At 34.0% G+C, this 20761-nt stretch overlaps 2 protein-coding genes and 1 long non-coding RNA gene across 4 annotated transcripts in view; 1 reads left to right on the forward strand and 2 right to left on the reverse strand.

The window, feature by feature from the left end:
* Positions 1–13404, reverse strand: part of LOC131170578 (uncharacterized) — a 29381-nt gene extending 15977 nt beyond the window's left edge. The window contains exon 1 of the long non-coding RNA XR_009141370.1: positions 13274–13404. This is a non-coding gene — a long non-coding RNA (uncharacterized LOC131170578). The remainder of the gene's footprint in view (positions 1–13273) is intronic.
* LOC110669134 (GTP-binding protein At2g22870) lies at positions 6213–14591 on the forward strand. 2 transcript variants are annotated; one of them, XM_058129907.1, is made up of 5 exons: positions 6213–6975; positions 10359–10428; positions 13331–13493; positions 13865–14131; positions 14319–14591. In XM_058129907.1, exons 1-4 carry the CDS (start codon positions 6480–6482, stop codon positions 14081–14083), a joined length of 948 nt encoding a protein of 315 aa, XP_057985890.1. In that variant the 5' UTR covers positions 6213–6479; the 3' UTR covers positions 14084–14131; positions 14319–14591. The 2 variants fall into 2 exon arrangements, with proteins under 2 accessions (XP_057985890.1, XP_057985889.1); XM_058129906.1 differs by lacking the exon at positions 14319–14591 and having other exon boundaries at positions 6215–6975; positions 13865–14290.
* Positions 14592–14723: 132 nt separating this feature from the next.
* LOC110669079 (60S ribosomal protein L37-1) lies at positions 14724–16004 on the reverse strand. Its single transcript, XM_021830564.2, has 4 exons — positions 15843–16004; positions 15618–15753; positions 15083–15184; positions 14724–14907 (listed from the first exon to the last, which is right to left on the reverse strand). Exons 1-4 carry the CDS (start codon positions 15843–15845, stop codon positions 14858–14860), a joined length of 291 nt encoding a protein of 96 aa, XP_021686256.2. The 5' UTR covers positions 15846–16004; the 3' UTR covers positions 14724–14857.
* Positions 16005–20761: the final 4757 nt, after the last annotated feature.

A 20761-nucleotide genomic window follows, 5' to 3' on the forward strand; every position in this document is an offset into this window, starting at 1 on the left:
GTAATTTATGCTCAACCAATCTCCTCTATAAACCTGGCATCTCATCATAATTCCATGAGAAGCAATCTTTATACTCATTTAAAAGTGAGATTATTTTTTATTTCAAATCACTCCTTAATAAAGAACTGATATAAGTTACCCAAGGCTCCTCAAGCAAGCCGAGATTGACCTCCTCCATGGGGTCCTAAACTCCTGTCGGTATGTTATCCAGTTTTATAGGTGCAAGTTCCAGGTCTTGAAACTATATTTCCTCCGGGTCATTCTCCTCTGGTTCCTCTTTATAAATGACCTCAGCACCTTCTGTCTCTAGAGTTCCTTCTATTTCTACCTTATCAAGTAGTTGCTACATTTGAATTTTGGTTATGGCAGCTACAGCTACTGCCATTTCCCTTTGCGTATATTTGTCACTCATCATGGAGCTCCTCTATTACGGGCTCCACCATCGGCTATTTGTAAGGCATGATTGCAAGTGCAGTGTCGGTTTCTTTCGTTGGATCCCTTATTTCTGCTTTCTGTGTCCCTTTTCAAGAATAGTGGGCCCAGTTGTCATAGCAGTCTTTGCACAGAGGACATGATTCCTGTTAGGGAAGTAACAGGCTACTACCCCCCTAAGCCTTGTGGTGACGTTTCTTCTTCAAAAATTAGATCGAGCTTATGTCACTGTCATAGTACTGGGCCTCTACTGCATCACAGTGGGTCATAAATGGCTTAGCATCCGCCTATACGACTTCCACATCATTCCCTTTCTAGAAAAATAGAAATTGGTGAAGTGATGATGTGACACACTAATTTACGCGTATCTAATCTCTCCCTAAAAGTGCTTGGTAATTTACACTGGAATGAACCACAAAAAAAGCAGTGGCGAAAGACTTACTATTAGTTACCTCTACTGAAAGGACTCTGAGAGTCTTGGATACCTCTCCAGTGAACGTAGACATCGAAACATCAGTGGTAATAAGGTTCTCCTCTGACTTCCCCAGCGTTAGTAACATTCTGATCGGCATTATATTTACTCTTGGCCCATTGCCAATGAGTGCCCTAGAGGTGGGTTGGCCATTGAGATGGGTCGTGATTTACAGAGGCCATAAATATTTGGTCATTCACTTCGATGGTTTATCAATCACAATTTTCTTCAGCTCCCTTAGATTAGTGCACTAGATGGTAACCTCACTGCACATTTTAGCATCGAAAGGATCTGCTATCCCCTGCATTTTCTCATATGCTTTTGCCACTATCTTCTGAAAAGTAACAGGCAGAATTAAGCAAGCAACATCATAATTAGTAAGTAAAGCTCTACCTTCTTTCTTTTGAGCAAGTATTTCTTCTGAACTCACCATTGATTTTAAGTCTTTGGTTGCTTTCCTATTGAATTTGCTTTTTTGTAGGGGCTGAACCTTATATTCTTCTTTTTATTTTCTTTCCACAGCCATTTATCTCTGGAGCCTTCTCTTCTGCGTCTGGTTTAATGGCTGTGGAAATTTAGAATGGCACACTAGTCGCCACTATTTGTTCGATTCGACCAATGGCAGTGCCACAAACCTGGGTTAGCTCCTCTGAAATTTTACTGCAAGTTCCATAGATATAGCAGGTTCAACCTTCCTCAGGAAATGGCTTGGATAGTGGCCAGCCTCCTAGTTGTGTTTGCTGTAGGGTTTTCTGTATACCTCCCTAGGGCTCATTTCAAGTGGTGTGGTATATCGTGTCTGCCTCCTCTTGGGCCTCTTTGGAACTTTAGGAAGGGCTCCATAAGTTGAAAATCCCTGAAGTGGCCTCTGGATTTTCTGATCACCTTAGTTTGAACCTGTAATTTTCTTAGCTCCATGATGACTTCTCGAAGGTCCATTGTGGCCGTGCTGATAGATGCCACCAAAGGAAAAAGATCCTCGTTAATTAGCCTAGAGTCCTTGTTTTCAGGGAATTTTAGGACCCCTTTATTGATACAATCCTGGATGACTCTCCTGAGGGCCCAACAGTTATTCATGTCATGATTCCAGGAATTGTGATACTTACAGTAGTCTCTCATTCTCATTTCCTCCTTAGTTAGAAACTTGTGATTAGGAGGGAGATTAATGAGCCTTTCTTTTAGCAAGAAATCAAATATTTTCTCAGTTTTACTTGTGTCAAAGGCATACTGAGGAGGTGTGGCTGCAGTCATCTAACTCTTCCTCTGGTGAACCACCTTAACTAGTTTTCCTAGAGCAGGACATGCACAAGTACTAGTAGCAATCAAATCAAGCACAACAAGTTCATGAATGCTTACCTCCTGGTAATATGTACCCATAGCCATCCTCTTTCGATTTCATTCTTCCATTAATAACTCTTTTTACTCAGCAACTTTAGTAGTGAACTTGTAGAAGTCCTTGAACTCTATACCCTGGAACTTCTTCTAAAGCTTAACGTCTAGCCCCCTCTAGGCCATTTTGACATATTCAGTTTTAAGCAGGAACACCTTGCACTTGTTCCTTATCTTCTTGAACCATGCAATCAAACCATCTACCGACTCTTCGCTCCTCTGGGTCATTCTAAAAAGCTTAGCTATGCACACTTCGGGTGCAGCTTAGAAGAATTGAGTATGGAACAATCTCTCCATTTCCTGCTAAGAAAAAATAGAGTTTCTCAAAAAAGTTGAATACCAGGTGAAGGAGATTCCAGTGAGTGAATTTGGGAACGATCTTAATTTGTAACTGGCAAAGTTTTCATAATTCACCAATTCCCCATATTATATCATGAATCTTGCCACATGCTCCACAGTTGATTACCCATTTTCCCTTGAAAAGACACTGAATTCAGGGATATGATACCCTCTTGGATATAGGTTCTCCCTATCAATGGTGTCAGGATATGGCTTGTGAAATTCTGGGCAACCAATTTGACTAAGGCCCGACCCATATAGCTCCTAGATGGCATCCCTGATTGCATCGATGTTCACCTATGGTGCGATTGGGATTGCTATAACCTGAACCATAGGTGCTAGCACTTGGGGCTTAGGTATGGTTGGTTGCAGTACTTGCACCACAAGGATATTGGTTCCTCTATGATTATTGCCCTTCAAGCCAAATGTTAACTACAGTGTAAGCACCTGCTCCGGCATTGGAGCAGTCTGAGGACCTGTAATAGTATCTGCATCATAACTGCTCGGATGAGTCACAGGGTTAGTGTTTCCAATAATTTGCATAGAAACACCTGATTTGCCGCTGGGGCAGCTGATTTGCACTGGCGTTCTGGGTTGTCTTACCACCTGCTCGTCTCTCCCGTGAGGTGGCTGGCACCTTTATTCAATCTGAACTCAACTTCCCTTAATGTTGGCTTGGGGAGCTCATGGCAAGGACTGCCCTTTGATATCCCTGGAGCTCCTGAATGTCGAATCGGACTCCTCTGGCTTAGTAACCTAGTCATCAAGAAGTAACACATAAATTAGAATGGTATATTTTGTAAAAATAAATTATGCATCCAATTGATGAGATTCTCCACCCACTAATTGATGCCTTTTATCAAAGCATTCGTGATGGTAGACACTAGTTTTTCCATATCATAAACATTACAAACTACTCCTGCCCACTCCTGGGTCAGTGGGCAAGGTAAGTATAGCTTCTGTTGCATATGGAATCTGGACTTCTTCTCCCTGTGATGGTTACCATTCGAAATGTTCCACCATGAGCTAAACCTGCACGTTTGGACCAATTGTAGTAGGACTTCTCTCCGCGTCCTGAGATCTGGTGGTTTTTTTGCTTCTGATTTTTGGAGGCATGGTATTACCTACAAAAATGATGTTGTCGAATGGTGGAATGAGACCTAAGTTCCACTAAGCGTGCCGAAAATTATTTCCTTAAAAAAAAATTTAGCTGGCTAACAGCTTAGGAATGTGGGCATGCTAGATATGGAGTGTATTAGCTGTGCACTTTTTTAACTTCTCTCAAATGGTTGTGGGAACCTGACTAGGCTGAACGCAGCTTTGTCAAAATCCCACTTCAAATAGGCAATTAAAGTAACAGGAAATTATATTGATTGCTGGAATTTTAAGTACAAAGCTTAAAGAAGAAATACAAGGCTGAAAAAATAAAAGATAGATAAAAGTAAATATAAATAGACTCTTGGAGTCTGTAGTTGATTAATTGATTGAGTGGTTGAGACCTTTAACATTGCATAGTAGAACATATTTATAGCAGCACCTAATGGTTCCTATAAAGGTTCTGGAATAAGCATTTCCTTCAAGTCCCATATTTTCCTGTAACTCCCTAGCACCTGTTTCTCTTAACCGCTAATAACTTCCCATGATCTAGTAACTCCCTTTAGCTGATTAATTCCTTATAACTCCCTTTTGATAGCTACCTAAAAATAATATCGTCTTATTTAATTCAGGCCTCATAATTTAATTAATAAAATAAAATTAATTAAATTAATTTCACAAAAAAATTAATTTAATTAATCATGGGTCTAAAATAATTAATGAGCTAATTAAATTATTTTTGGTGCAAACAAGGTTATTAGAAATTATTCTCTTAGGCACCACCAAACATACAACTACATTACTAAAATACTAACAAAAGAATGACATAAGGAAAGAAAACAACAGCATACATAAATCATTGGCAGCCCAAGATCATCCTTAACTAGGGGGGTAAATGAACTAAGGCGCTTGGAGCTACTGGAGGTTGGCTCGTTAGTAGGCTCGTTGAATAGGCTCAGGAGTTGGCTTATTGAACAGGCTCACAAACTGGCTTGTTAATGAACAAGCTCGTTTATAAGCCTGTGAATTGACTCGTCTATAAAAACATTTACACTAATAATTGTATTTTGTTTCTTTAGTAAATATATTTATTTTATTTACGATTATTCTATTATTTAAAATTATAATATAATTAATATATAAAATATAGTTATTTGTAATTTAATTTTTTTAAAAAAATAAACTTAATTTGTATATGAAAAATAAAATTAGAATATGAAATATATGTTTTGAATATAAAATAATATATTATTAAATATATAAATTTATGATATAATTAAAATAAAAGTGCACTTATAAAATATAATTATTTGTAGCTGCTCCTAAAAGGTTATTATAATTTTTATGTATAAAAATTTTGAACCATTTTAACCATATTAAATTATAAATAATGAAAACTTAATTACGTAATTTTGGTGGTGGTCATATAATTTAGAATATAAATTCATCTCTCTCTTCACCTCTCTTCCTCTCTCTCTTTAATCTATTCGATCATTATTATTATTATTATTATTATTATTATTATTATTATTATTCTCTCTCTGTGCAGTCTTTCTCCTATTTTTTTCTATTAATACTAACTAATCTACCCATATATATTATTAATTTATTATTACTCTATATACTATTCCTCTCCTATCTCTATCTCTACAATTTGTGTGTGTGTGAACCGTAAACCTTTAAAATGTTAAGGTTCAAGTTTAGCATGTCTCTCTCCCCCTCTATATGTGCTTTTAAACTTAGATATATACTTTTATGATTATTATCCTACTTAATATTGTTTACTTATTCTACATAAATTAAATTATTCATATTTTAAATAGAGTATTAATAAAAAATATAAAGCCCCAAATATAATTTAATAAATTAAATAATTTAATATGTTTAATCATTTTAAACTTATTTAAATAAATTAAATTTAAAAGTAGTAAAAAACTAAATTTATGATATAAAATCGAACTCAAAAACAAACTTATCGAGCTCGAACTAATAGAACTCAAGCTCTACTTTGTTTTAATAACCTTATCGGGCTTTTCAAGAGTCGAGCTTAAATTTAACTTATTAATATAATAAATGAATTTAAAATGAGTCCAGCTCAAATCGAACTCAAATTTAATATATTTTAAATGAGTCGAACTCAAACTTTAGTGTTAAAACTTAAATGGAATTCAAGCTTGAGCTTGAGCTTGAGCTTGAGTTTGAATTTGATTCAATACTTACGAGCTGAGCCTAAACAAGTTAACGCCCGGCTCAGCTTAGTTCCTTCACGCTCCTATCTTTAACCCATTCATTACCACTGCTCACTCAACAAACCTATCTACAATCCAATTCAATAGTGAAGAGGGAAATTCACTGACTGGATCAAAAAAGGCGGCCAAATGCTGTAAAAAGAAGAAACCGGAGTCTGTAAAAAAAAAAAAAAGAGACAAGAGAGAGAGAGAGAGAGAGGAAATTATGTTTACTGCCTATTAATAAATATAATCGCAACCTCTAATTACTAGACAGTTATCGTTCCAAACACACCCTTGATTTTCATTTGCAGGAGCCAGCGTCTTGCTTGGGTGTAGGATTTGTTTGGCCCGCCAATAACATTTCCGGTTCGACTTCAAATCGGGCCGGATTAAAGATGTTTTCGTCCAAACAAGGACTAACTTGTTTTCTTCTCCGCTCTCAGATTTTTCAGTCTACAGCCTCTGCAATCTTGCTCATGGTTTCCTCCTCGTAACCTAAAGCTAGAGAGATAACCGGAGAGATGGTTCTCACTCATCTTCCAAGATTCCGCTTCTCTATCTTCACCCGTCCACCGTCCCCCCTGCACACTCACTTCGACTTAAATCTCTTACCCAGACTGAAGCTCCCCACCGTTGTTAGACCCAAATACACTTTATCCACTACTGAGCCTGTGCCCATCTCCCATATCTCCTCAAACAACCAGGAAATTTTGGATTCCCCCCAAATCCAAATTTCACTTGACAGGCTCTTCGTGCCGCCAGAGACTGAGGTTTCTCTCAATGATGCTTCCCTGAGTACCAGAATCTTGAAAGGGTCCAACATAGTATTGAGTAAGTACGCGAGGAATGCCCAGATTGTGCAGGCTGAGTTCGTGAAGAGCAGCGTGAGGACTGAGGATTGCCCTGCTGATGGATTGCCTGAGTTTGCGCTTGTGGGAAGGTCTAATGTTGGCAAATCCTCACTGCTCAATTCGCTTGTGAGAAGAAAGCGGCTTGCGCTTACCTCTAAGAAACCTGGTTTGTCAATGTCACATTATTTTTACTGATTATATCTGTTGTTCTATTGTGGTGTTGTGGGAAACTTTGTTGCTAGTATTAGCAGATGCTTTAGCCAGAAATTATTGAGAAGTTATGGTTGAGAGTTGATGTTAATTATGTGTTTGAAAATATGTTTCTGAGAACTGAGAAGGTAGCTGTTTCGTGTCTTACCAAAATTGAAAGCAAATTTATATTGTATAAGGGGTAAATTACACAAGTGGTCTCTGAACTTAGGTGCGGTATCTAAACTTCAATTTGTAATATAAAAACCCACCAACTTTAATTTAGTTTTTAGTTAATATAGAAGTCCTTATGACCTATAATAATGGGTTTACATGTTTTCTGTTGATGTGGCGTCATGTTAAAAAAACAAAAGAGCTAAATAGCCTTACCATCTACCTCACTCTCCTACACAGGAGCTTTGCCATCTTCTTCTATTTTCCGTCTTTTTCTATTTTCTCAACAAACAAACATGTTTTCTTTCCCACCCACATCCTAATCTTCTCTCATTTTTGTCTCTTCCCCCACTTTCTACCCTGTTTCTCCCTCTCTCTGCTTAAAAAATGAAAAATTTTTCATCCCATGGACAAATCAGAATGACAAAATTTTCAATCTACAAATAAATTTCTCAAATCATAAAATAACAAGTTCTTTTAATAAATTTGAGAACTTCAATATAAAAAATCAACAAATGTATTCAACTGAACACAAGATTACAATAAAATCAACAAAACCTGTTTTTTTTTTTTTAAAGAAAAAAAAACTCCACATTCATTATCCCAACAATTAAAGAAAGACACCAGATCACTAGTTCACTGTTGCCAAAGAATCTGGCTTGAACAAACTCAATTGGAAAAAGGAAGGCTGATTGTTTATTGGGTTGGAGCTATGCCAAGAAGCTTTGTTGCTGCAATTCGAGCTTATTAAATTATTGCTCGTGGTTCATCGTGTGGAGGACACTTTGTTTCTGCAATGCCTTTCCCATGCTTTATCATCCATCCCAATTCAACAAGAAACCAATCAAAGCCCTATTCTTCAAAACCCCCATTTTGATCATACCCACAAACCCAATCAAAGCAAGAACCTAATAGGCATCATCTCATCATACTTACAAACCCCTCATTCTCTAAAGCCACTATTACAGAAAATGGATAAACCCTTGGGCCTTGACAAAGCAGAAGAAGTAGGCGAAAAAGAGGTAGAGAAACAACAAAACTAGAACCAAACTGACCAAGAAACATTGTATCATCATTCATCATCATAAAAAAAAAAAAAGATTAAAAGTAAAATATGTGATTAAATATTAGATTTGGGTTTCTCTATTGCTATAAGTGGACACCAAAAAAAGGAGAAGAAGGAGAAAGACAAGGAGATTGTTAGGGATTTGGGGAAGAAAGAGCTGGGATAGGTGGGAAGCAGAAGAAGAAGAAAATGTTGGGGTTTTGGGGAAGAAAAGGTTGGGCTGGGATGTGTGGAGAGAGAGAGAGAGAGAGAGAGAGAGAGAGAGAGAGAGAGAGAGATGGTTAATGATTTGGGGAAGAGAGAGGAGCATGGGTGAGGAATAGATATTTATTGGAGGGCATTTAAGATATTTCAAGGTTTTTTTTATTATTATTAATAAGTTCTAGATGAATTTTTATAACTGAGAAAACGACTATCAAAGGTAGAAGAATTTTTGTATTTGCCAGATAAGAAGATGAAATGGTTGGGGTTTTGGGGAAGAAAAGGTTGGGTTGAGATATGTAAAGAAGAAGAAGAAGAAGAAGAAGAAATGCTTGGGCTGAGATGTGTGGAGAGAGAGAGAGAGAGAGAGAGAGAGAGAGAGAGAAATGTTTAGGGATTTGGAGAAGAGAGATGAGCATGGTGAGGAATAGATATTTATTGGAGGCTATTTAAGACATTACAAGTTTTTTTTTTTAATTTTTTTAAGTGCCAGATAAATTTTTCTAACTGAGAAATTGACTATCAAAGGTAAGAAGAACTTTTGTGTTTACTAAATTAAATTTGTGAGTTTGTGTTATAAATTGAAGTTTAGGTACTGCGCTACTATAGACCCTTAAGTTCATGTATGACAAGTGTAATTTAAGAGTTTACTACGAAATGTTGGAAAGACACAATAAGTTACTTTTATAGTTCATACAATTAATTCTCAGACAAAATGCGAATTTTGCCATTGTATTTGGCAATAAAGCTCAATTAGACACAAAAATAACTTTTCTAGCCAAATTGACACTTAATTTGGAAAATTGAATCAATTTGATATAGATTTGGAAACTTACAGTTACGGCTTGTTTGGGAGGAAGATTTTGGAGGTAAGATATAGGTTTTTAAAGTAGTGAGATTATTTGGGATAAAAGTTTTTTAAAGGAGGTAAGGTTTTTGGAGGTTTTAAAACCTCCAAAACTCCCACTTTTTCAATCTATCAAATTGGTGGATTTGGGAGATTTTAATACTTTATCTTCCATTACCTTACCTTACCTCTAATTTAAAAACCTCCATACACTACATTCAAACATATTGTTAGACACACAACATAACAAAGGTGCGTGAGGGTTGGCAAATTACATTTTAGTCATTGATACTTTATGAAAATGATAATTAAATCATTATTTTTTAAGGACTTTTTAAAAAATATTGTTCTCTAAGGAAAATATTTTTTACATACTATTTTTGATTTAGGAATTATTGAATATTTATTTAATTTGTTGTTTCTGATTTCAATTTGAAGGGGAAATTGAGGTACTTAAAAAAGAATTGATGGTATTTTTTATTTTAATTTTTAATTATGTTTTGTATTTTTGCGGTTTTTTTGGAAGAGAAGGTATAGAAATGGATGGAGTAAGGGAGACCAAGTTGGGAGATAAAAAGCACAAAGAGATGACCAAAATGTAGCTTTTATAAACTTAGGGGTCCAAATTGTAAAATGCCAATTTTGATCTGGGGTGTGTTTGGCACACATTTCATTTTTGTGCCAAATTGACCTAATTTACCATACTAAATCTTAGTTTGGCCGCAACCCGCAAGGGTTATTTCTATGACTAATTAAGCCTTGGTGCAAATACAAGGGCTAAATTGGCTTACTATCTATTAATTCTTTGTATATGGAATATTATTGTTGTGCTTAATTCTCTGCTTATGCTCGCAAAAAACCTATTACTTTTTGAAACTGTGATTTCATTCTAATGATTGAGATGACATTTGTAGCTTTCATCTATAGTTTAGAGTATTAGTTTTTATTTGAACTTTCTTTTGAGGAGTTTTTATTTGAACTTAACCATAACTGTTAAGTTTTAATTTTGGTTCTGCATCTTAGGTATGGTAAAGATTCACCAATCACTGTTAATTATTCTTTCCTCTCATAGGGAAGACGCAATGCATCAATCATTTTCGGATCAATGATAGCTGGTACCTTGTTGATTTGCCTGGATATGGGTATGGTTCAAAGTTTTCTGTAGTTACATCTTGATTCATAAGACTTTTTTCCCCCTGGAATTGAATACATAAATTTTATAGTGCAGAGTTCAATACTTACACTGTGGGATAAATTTCACCTGTTGTCCTTAAATTTAAGGCATTGTAATTGTGCCGCTATAAACTTCAATTTGTAACGTAAAACTCCTCTAACATTAGTTGATTGAACATAAAAGCCCCTCTAACTTGAGATAACCAATTTCCTTGTTATCTTGCTGATGTGGAAAAAAAAAAAAAAATGAAATGCCCATAGTTATTAAAGGCTCAAGGCGCACTAAGGTGCTAAGGGGTCTTGGAGCCTATGCATAAGGCGCAGGTGCAAGCCTGAGTGAGGTGAGGGCGTGAGGCAAAAAAAAAAAAAATCATAAAAGTCAAACAAATGTGAATATTCTATCAAACTTTAAATAACATTAAACTAAAAATAATAATAACTAATAAGCATTCAAGTACTAATATATTAAAACTTAAATAGTCTTTTAATGTTTAAAAAATAAAGTCAAGCAATTATAAAATAACAACTCTTCAAACTTCATTAAGATTAGCATCATAATCTTTTTCATCTTCTTCTATACCTTCATTCTCTTGATACTCATTTTCAAAATCAATATTTTCATCATTTTCCTCATCTTTAAGAATTAAAGAAGTATTATTTAGTTCTCAAGTTAGTGGATGATGTTTTCCCTTTTTTTTTGGCATAGATTTTGAAATAGGTGTAAATGCAATATATATATATATATATATATATATATATATATATGAAAAAGATAATAAGAGTGGTAGTGTTGAAAATGAAAATATGGAAGGTTTGTGATTTTAGGTGTGGTGGTTTGACGAGATTTTGATAACTAGTTATCACTAGTAATACTAATTTCGAAAACTTATTAGTACGTCAATATTGGATTTTGGTAGGTAGACAAATTTCGAGTTGAGTGATGGTGCTTTTTGTCAATGAAATTACTCGCCGAAAGTGGAAATAAAGAAGGCGCGCCTTTTTGTACTTGGAACAAGGTGTACGCCTAAGTGCATAAGGCGAGGGCTTGGTGAATGTCGCTTGCCTTTTTCCTGTAAAGGAACTAGGGTTGGAGCCTTGTAAGTCTTGAGCTGAGACACGCCTTTAGTAACTATGAAAATGCCCATGTTACACCTCACCTACCCCACCCACTGTATCTCTCACTCTGTAACAATCCTCTCAGCCTTCTTCCTTCCCTATCTCATTCTCTCTGTCTCTTCTCAACATCAAATCTCTATCAACCATGGACAAATTACAAATTGAAGTTCCAAACTGAGCAATGAACAATCACAAACTATTGACAAAGAATTCAACCCATTAACAAATCTAAACAAAATTTTTAATTCATGAATAAATTTCTCAAAAATTTTTACAGAAAGTTTTTAAAATTGAAGTAAAAAAAAAAAATAAAGAAAATTAGTACAGATTCAATAATTGAAAACAAATCCATTTCCGAATGATTACAAAAATCACGTCGCAGAAACACAAATTAACTAAAAATCAAAAGATTAATTTATTAATATGCTTCTCTAATCATCTCACAATGACCTACCAAACTTAAACCTTCTTTTCTTGGTTTCCATGGCTGATCAGTCAATCACAGCTGGCGAGATTTATTGAGAACCAGTAACATAACTTGATTGGGAGCTTTGGACAAGCTCAAAGACTGCAATCCCCACATGCCATTGCATCAATGGTTTCAAATTTACCTCCATTTTCACCTATGCAACCTATGATCTGGTGGTCCATCGCATGATTAGTTGGGTGGTTTCTTGAAACCCAATTTATCTCTTCTCTACCTCTCTCACCATCTCCGTACATCTCTCTCTCAAACTTCCCAAATAAACAATTCTAATTGACAAAACCATACAAACAACAAATCTAATTCACAAACCCGCACAAGCAAGACATTTTTTTAATTGAAATTTATATCTTTTTTAATTTCTGGTTCATGGAAAAAGCAGAGAAGGATTCACCTTCGTTCCTCACTTTCGAACCAAATTGAGAAACAGGAAAGGGAGGCAAAGGGCTAGGTAAGGAAGGAGCCAAGAAAGGAACAAATCGATAGAAAAGGAGATGAAATCGAAAATTAACCCAGAGGATCGGAAATGGTTGGGTTGGGGTGGATGGGGAAGATGGATAGGCTTTTATATTAGGTTATTTAAGATATTTTAAGGTTTGTTTTTTTTTTTTTTTTTTTAATTTTTAAATATCAGATCAGTTTTGTAACTGGGAAATTGATTATAATAGGTAAGGAGGGCTTTTATATTCACTAAATGCAAGGATGATGATGAAAGTTAACCTTAAAGTGTGTGATCATTAGTATTTCTGCTAGCAGTGTGTAGTGCACTTCTAATATTTTTCAGGGAGTGGAACACCTTTGGCCATGTGAGATGTATCCTGTTTAATAATGTAGTTAGTCATGAACGCATCTATCTTTTATGTTGACGCCTGTAATTGTTTATTTCATTTTCTTGATCCTTACTATTGATTTTATCCAGTTTGTTCAATCTGAGATGCTTCTCGCAATTATCTACTCTGGAAGTTCATGTTCCAAGTGAAATAAGAAAGAGAGATTCCTGTGTATTAAGTGTATCTGTTTGATCTATACTCAATGTGCTTTACCATGTATCCCTTACAAATACTTGTGTGTTTTTCTCATTGGTGATAGTAGTGCAGCCTTTCAATTGCATTAGTTCATTTGTTTGCTGAGTTTATTTCATTTTCTTATGATATTAGTCATGTTGTTTGCAGTTGTACTATCAATTTCATTTAACTAAAACATAGGACTTTTACCTGCATCACTCATGTCACAGGTTGTAATGGTACAACACTTTTTTCTTCTCTGAACAGGTATGCAGCTGCTCCCCAGGAACTTCGGACAGATTGGGACAAGTTTACAAAAGATTATTTTCTCAATCATTCATCCTTGGTCTCAGTGTTCCTTCTTATAGATGCTAGTATCCCTGCAAAGAAAATAGATCTTGAATATGCCAGTTGGCTGGGTCAGAATCAGGTAAAGTCTTTTTCTTTATATTTACTCCCCCCTATCTAATTCAAGTAAAAAAGCAAATGATACAAAATGATGGTTTGACCCCACGTTAGATACATTAGGCTTATTATCAATTTTAATCCTGTCATTTTTAACTTAATTAGCAATTTTTCTTGATGATATTTATACAATTACGGCTTCTCTTTCTTCATGAAATTTTATAAGTAAAACTTGTCAGGTTGTCAGATACATTGTTTTCCCTCCAAATTGCTATAAAATGCACAATGGTGTTCCAACTCTGCATTTAGAACTTTTCAAAGATGATAATTTTGGTGTTCACTATAAATTGTGATTGGATAAAGGGGAAAACTGGAGGCTAATCTGTGGTCTTTCAGATACCCATGACATTGATTTTTACCAAATGTGACAAGAGAAAGAAGAAAAAGAATGGAGGGAAAAGGCCCGAAGAAAATGTGAAGGATTTTCAGGAGTTGATAAATGGATTCTTCGAGACAGCACCACCTTGGATTATGACCAGTAGTGTTACCAATCAAGGTCGCGATGAGATACTTTTGCACATGGCTCAACTGCGGAACTACTGGCTCAAACACTAACATAAACATAATGCAGAATCGAGAATTTTTTTCTAGTCTTACTGGTATGTCTTCTTGAATTTAAAAACCTTCTGCATTGGTTTGTTGTACTGGCAGACCTTTCTTGTTGAGGTGTTTGCTTTCGATTACTGGCATAGTTACCTCCTTAATCTGGATATCAAATTCCAATATTTTACAAGAAATGGCAAGAAATGATTTGGGAATAAAGCTGTTGTCGTTATATTTGTACGGCTAGAAATTGATTCACTCAAGCTCAACTCTTTTAAGTCTGAATCCCTTAGACGCAGAAGCGATTACTCAACTTACTTGAGGCAGACTAGATCGCCTAAACAGCGAATTGAGAAATGAAAGAAGCGATCCCAAAAGGCAGGGCCAGGGACTCGGTTCTTCAATATCTGAAAGGCAGCTGTTGGATTGTCTATTTGTGTTTGAAATATTAAAATGAACCACTGTAATCTTACACAATTGAAAACGATGATTATGAAAATATGGAAATTCTGTTTTGGTACTCTGAAAATTCTTAAAGAGGATTTTGTCATTGTCAAGGTTTGAACACTAACCACCTAGGCAAGTATTCTACCATTAGGTTTCTAGCCCAATGGTTGAGTATAATTGAACATGCCATGAGTGCAATAAAAGGTAATAAGCACCCAAAATCATGATATAACAGTAAATACTTGTTAATGTTCTGAAAAAACTCTCAGCATACAAGGAATGTCTATTAAACAGTGATAAATATGAAAACAAAACAGACTTGCATTGCCCTTTTAAGGCTTACGAAGAGGCTGCAGCAGCTCCCTTGTTCATTGGAGTTGCTTGTGTTCCTATACCAAATACAGAATAACAAATATTCGATCAAAACAGCAATGTTTTGAAAATGAAAATAAAATGGAAATGAATTGATAGATCGTGGAAATCCTATATTCCTATTTTGTTTTCTAAATAATTAAACAGAATTTAATAGCAAGCTCAAAATTTCTTTCAATATTAACAACTCACCTTCCCTGAAGTTAGTTTTGAACCGGCGCGGGACGTGACGGAGGTACTTCATGCGGCCGGTTCCAGTTGTCTTTCGGCGAATAGCCTTCACGCTCCAGTTATCTGAAGCCAAACACAACAATAATACAATTACAAACTCACAATCAGAATTTGCCTGTGCATATTATCATAAAAAACCTATAGTCAAACTAAGCACACCATGTTCCTATCATCAAAACCTTCTTCGTTGATCGTTGTAGAAACAACAAATGACCTTCAAAAGCAGCAAAAAGCAATTCAAAAATTCATTATCACAGATACCCAGATGATTAAGGATCTTCCTCATGATCAAAACGCATAAAATTCAAAAATATGGAAACCTCTCAATCCTCATTATCTAAGCAGGACATGACCAATTAACACTATATTTTTCCTCATTATCTAGCTTAATTTTCCAATCCTATTACCTATTTGCCTTATTTTCTAATCCGCCAATTAAAGAAATCGAAAAAATATATACTTTCAAATATAATAACGCTTTGTAATCAGCCCTTACATTTTCTGACGCGGCTGGCAGGATAGGCACAAGCACCGCAACGGCTCTTTTGAAGGTGGAAACTCCGGCGACCACATCGAACGCAGAGGGTGTGGGTCTTATTCCTCCTCTTCCCAAAGCTTCCTGTCCCTTTCCCCTAACAAACAAAATTTACATCTAATCACTGATCACCAATCCATGCTAAATCTATATAATACAAATAGGATACGAAAAACAAGAGAGTACCATTTCTTCTCTAGCTGCAGCGACCCGCCGATAAGATGGTGAGCGGAGAAAAGTTGCCGCACATCGAGGTTGAGGTATTTATCTGTAGGGTTTTGAGAATGGACAGAGTTGCGTTAGGGAATGCAGTGGCCATGGATGATTAGGTCTGTCTTTATGGGCCGGCAATTAGGTCGAAAATTGGACCTAATTAAATTTAGGGCATCATATTCATCATCAGCATCTTCTAACTCTTCTTTTGTTGGACTTCTGAGTAATCTATTATGGATGATGGGCTTGGGTAGAGTTTGGATTGAATATGGGTTAAAATTGACATAAAGAATATGGCCCTAGACTTAGACTCAAATCATGGTGCTTCCAAAATATATATAATAAAGTGTATTTTATTTTACATAATTATATTATAATAATATTTGAGTATAAAAAAATTAAAATTTAATTTAATAGTATTAAAACTCTTTCCACATTTAAATTGAGTTTTAGCTCCGATTAAAATTTAATAAAAGAAAAAGATGATTGTAAAAGTATAATAATTTTCAAGTTTAAGCCTTTAAATTTTTAAGTGGGCAACTCAAATTTAAGTTTTTAAACTTATGACATAAAGGGATTGTCTTAGTTTATAAATTAGTTAAATTAATATATAAGTTCTAAAAATAAATTGACTTATTTATAGATTGATTTATTTATTTATAATAATTTTTTTAGCTTATAATTGAGCTTATAAGTTAAAAAAATAAGTTAAAATTTAACTTTTCATTGTGGTGTTTTTAATTTTTGTATTTATAAGTTAGTTTAATAAAATATTTTACTATATTATACTTATTTAATTTTTAAAAGTTTATTATAAATTTTATTTAATATCCTTTTTAATTATTTTAATAATAAATATGCTTATATGCTATTTTTTTATTAAACTCATTAATTATTTATCAGTCCTATAAATATTTTAATTAAACATATAACTGTTTAAAATTTTAAATGCTTGTAAGTTAAACTGATTTTCGTAAGTTAATCTAATATTACATGATTCTATTTGTCTTTTTTTAATATTTTAAAAATGAGAAATTGGATGAAATATTTTTTTATAATACGACTATTATTAAAAATCCACTAAAGAAATGTTAATAATAAAGGTTGTTTAATTAATTGAATTATAGAATGATAATTAAAAGAGGGGAGTGTTATTTATACAGGATTTCAAGTACAATATATAACTTACATATTTATATAATTTAAAATTTAAATTAAAATAGATAATTGAGATTTTATTAAAAATTAGATTTTAATTTTTAAAAGTAAATGATTATATATTTAAAAATAAAATTTCAATAATTTATTTTAAATTTAAAGACTAAAATTATACAAATACGATAAGTTATATTTAAACAATTTTAAAAAGTTATAGAAATATATAATGCAATGGATTTTATATTTTTCTTAAAAAGTAAAAAAAAAAAAAAAAAAAAAAAAGCAAATGAATAATTGATTATGAAAAATTAGTAGCCGGCCCAAGAAGGTTTATGTAAAAGCCCATGTCAACAATTCAAAGTTTTAAAAAGACACAAGGACCGGGCTCCATTAACTTAGTACTTGGGAGCTAATATTACAGAGCCTGTATAGTACTACCGGTGAAACTGTTGTTGAAAATAATATTTTTTAAAATATATTAAGTAAAAAATATTAAAAAATAATTTAAAATTAAATTTAATTAATTATAAAAATATTAAAATAATAAAATTATTTTTTCCATAACATAATTTCTTTTATTTGAAAAATAATTGAGTCTCCAATTATAATACTAAACAAACACTATAACTGGGAAGGCGACTATGTTTCTTCCCTAGCCTGCTTCTTTGATTTGGAAGCAAAACGAATTAATTTCTTTTATTCTAAATTTATTTTATAATTATTAAATTGAATATAATTTAATAATAATTTATAATTATATTTACAAATGTACCTCATTATTTTATTTCAATTAATATCAGGCCATATTAAAAGAATTAATTTTTGCCTATTTAATTTTTTTAAGTTACAAGTAAAATCTTATATATATACGCACATCCACTAAGTAATTTTTATACAATTAGAATTATGATTTATTTTAATTAAAGTAAATATCAATTAATATCAGGCCATATTAAAGAAATTAATTTTTGCCTATTTAATTTTTTAAAGTTATTGGTAAATCTTACACTCTCCCACTTGGTACAATAATCAAGTGATATAATCTTTAATAGTATAAATATTAGGTACACATAAAATAAATAAATCATTTTCACAATATATTTCATAATTATTTTCTTATAATAAATTACTAAGTGTGGGTTATGACAGTTGTGCATTGTTTAATCACATATTCCTTTCCATATACCACAACACTAACAACTTACCATAGTAGGTTCATAATAGATATATGTATATCACATCATAATTCACAATAATATCTTAAAAAGACTTTTTCCGTTATCATTCACTCAAAATGTTATGTTTACACAATCATGAGAAACAGAAAATAGTTTAATATATGTCAGAAACATATTAATGAGCTTAGAGTGTCAAAACTAATACATTATGCGTTAATACAATCAAAACCCATTATAAAAAAAAATGTTTTTTAAATGTCTTAGATTGTGAACCCTTAATTAACGGGTTTGCTATCATGATATCAATACTATTATGCTTAATAGACACTTTTCATTTTTGAACTTCCTCCTTAAAGACAAAATACTTAAATTTCATATGCTTGGTACCTTTGATATATTTGTCACTGTCGCAAGGTGTTTTGCGGTCGCCCGGACGAATACTCACCGAAGTGGGAAAGAGTGAGGAGTCGCCACTTTAATTTTGAGAGAAATTAAAGAAAACCATTTGTGAAATGCAAATTAAAATGAAACCACTTCAAATACAGAGATTCTAGGTTCAGGGCCCGTAAACGGGTGGGGAAGGTGTTAGGCACCCCACCTCGTCCCTCAATGAGGGTGAGCAGATTTAACCTTACGTTCTTTATAAACTAAAATTGGTAGTTAGGGGGGGGGGGTCGAATGGAAATGTTAATCCTTTTCATAAAAGGGAATATTTGATTTTTCACTAATTCGGATCACCCAGATACATAAGTAAATGAGACGACCCTTAGTGAGTTGTTGTTGCGTACCGGTCTTGTTTAAGGGGTTATTTTGCATATTTGTTAGAATTCGATTTGAGAATCGGATAAGAACTCTCCTCCGATCTCTCTTAAATATTTATTAAAATTTTGGATTGAGAATCGGATAAGAACTCTCTTCCGATCTCTTTTAAACATTTATCAAAATTTTGGGTTGAGAATTGGATAAGAACTCTCCTCCGATCTCTCTTAAATATTTATTAAAATTTTTGGTTGAGAATCGGAGAAGAACTCTCCTCCGATCTCTTTTAAATAATTGATTACAAATGGGATTGAGAATCGGATAAGAACTCTCCTCTGATCTCTTTTAGGTATTTATTAAAAATTTAGATTGAGAATTGGATAAGAACTCTCCTCCGATCTCTTTTAGGTATTTATTAAAAATTTAGATTGTGAATCGGATAAGAACTCTCCTCCGATCTTTTTCTGTTGGCATGAGGGTCGGATAAGGACTTTTCCGACCTCTTAAAATTTGGTTACAGCTACGTATTATAAGATCCTCAGACTAAGGGTCCTAGCACTCAAAGACACCGGAGACCCGAACGAGGCTTTCTCTTATCCCATTGGCACCTTATAACTAAAGGAAGGATACTAGATTGAATTTTACTGATCTCCTATATGATCACCTTACCAGTGCTTCTCGACGCGCAATATTTGATCTCTTTTGTTTGCTAGTTCTGGATCCGACTTTACTTCGATTCCCCGCTATGCCTAGTCATCTCCTAAGCTAGTCTAGTGGTTCGACTTAATAATTTTCTTCTGGTTTATCATCCAAACTTTTATTATTTAGAAGAAACTTTCTTAACAGCTTCCTACACGTTACTTGGGACCAAAACACCTACGTTTGAAAGTAATAAAGGCTAAAAAGGTAAATGACATGAGCGGGTGAACAAAAGTAAACTCAAGAGGATAACCATCTTCGTGGGGTTTTTAACATAACATAAACTTTGACGAAAATTGCGAGCATGAAAAATAAAGAAAATAAATATAAAGAAAATGATGCACTTGATAAAGCCATGGTCTAAACACTTACCTGCAAGGAGTTGAATCTACTGAACTAACTGTGGAGTCACGAATATAGTAGGGCTGCGGGCTAATAGTCTGGGGACTAATTTTTACCTTGTAATAAAGAGTACCAAGTTAAAATGCAGTCGAAGCGAAATGAAAATACCCGGACTTGAATGAGATTGTTCTCGCGAAATAAGAGTGGATGTAAAGGTGATGAAAACAGAACTGAATCTAAGAGAGAGTATCGCAGAGCAATGAACAAACTAAAAATAAAGAGTTTCAGTGTCCAACACTCCTTCAAAGATAATACTTTAGAAAACTGGTTTCTGAAGTATTCCTATTTCGAAAGCTTAAAAATAGCAGAGTAGCAAAGCTGAATTAAGTTTCAGAGCCTTTCCACTATATTCACCACCTTTTCTTTTTTCGTCCCCCCCTGCTACAGTTTTCATGCAGGTATTTATAGGGACCGGGTGTTCCCAATGAAGGGTCAGGATTTTCTTTGAGGGAGATGGAAGGTTTGGATTTTAAAGGACATGATCTGATGCTTGGGGATTAAAGAGAATCAGAATGAACGGCTGAGATCCTTTTCAGAATATTTGTCCTTTTTCTCTTCTAATCTGATGGTCCCTAATTTTCTTGTCCAGGGCGATCCGAGGGCTGGGAATAAAAAGAGCCGGTCTTGTCGTCTTCTTCTTTGATCCAAAGGCTCCGGGCCCGTCCTTACCAATAAGATCAACGGTGGAGATTGGAA

Source organism: Hevea brasiliensis, chromosome 11 (genome assembly GCF_030052815.1).
Source record: "Hevea brasiliensis isolate MT/VB/25A 57/8 chromosome 11, ASM3005281v1, whole genome shotgun sequence".
NCBI classification, from domain to species: domain Eukaryota; kingdom Viridiplantae; phylum Streptophyta; class Magnoliopsida; order Malpighiales; family Euphorbiaceae; genus Hevea; species Hevea brasiliensis.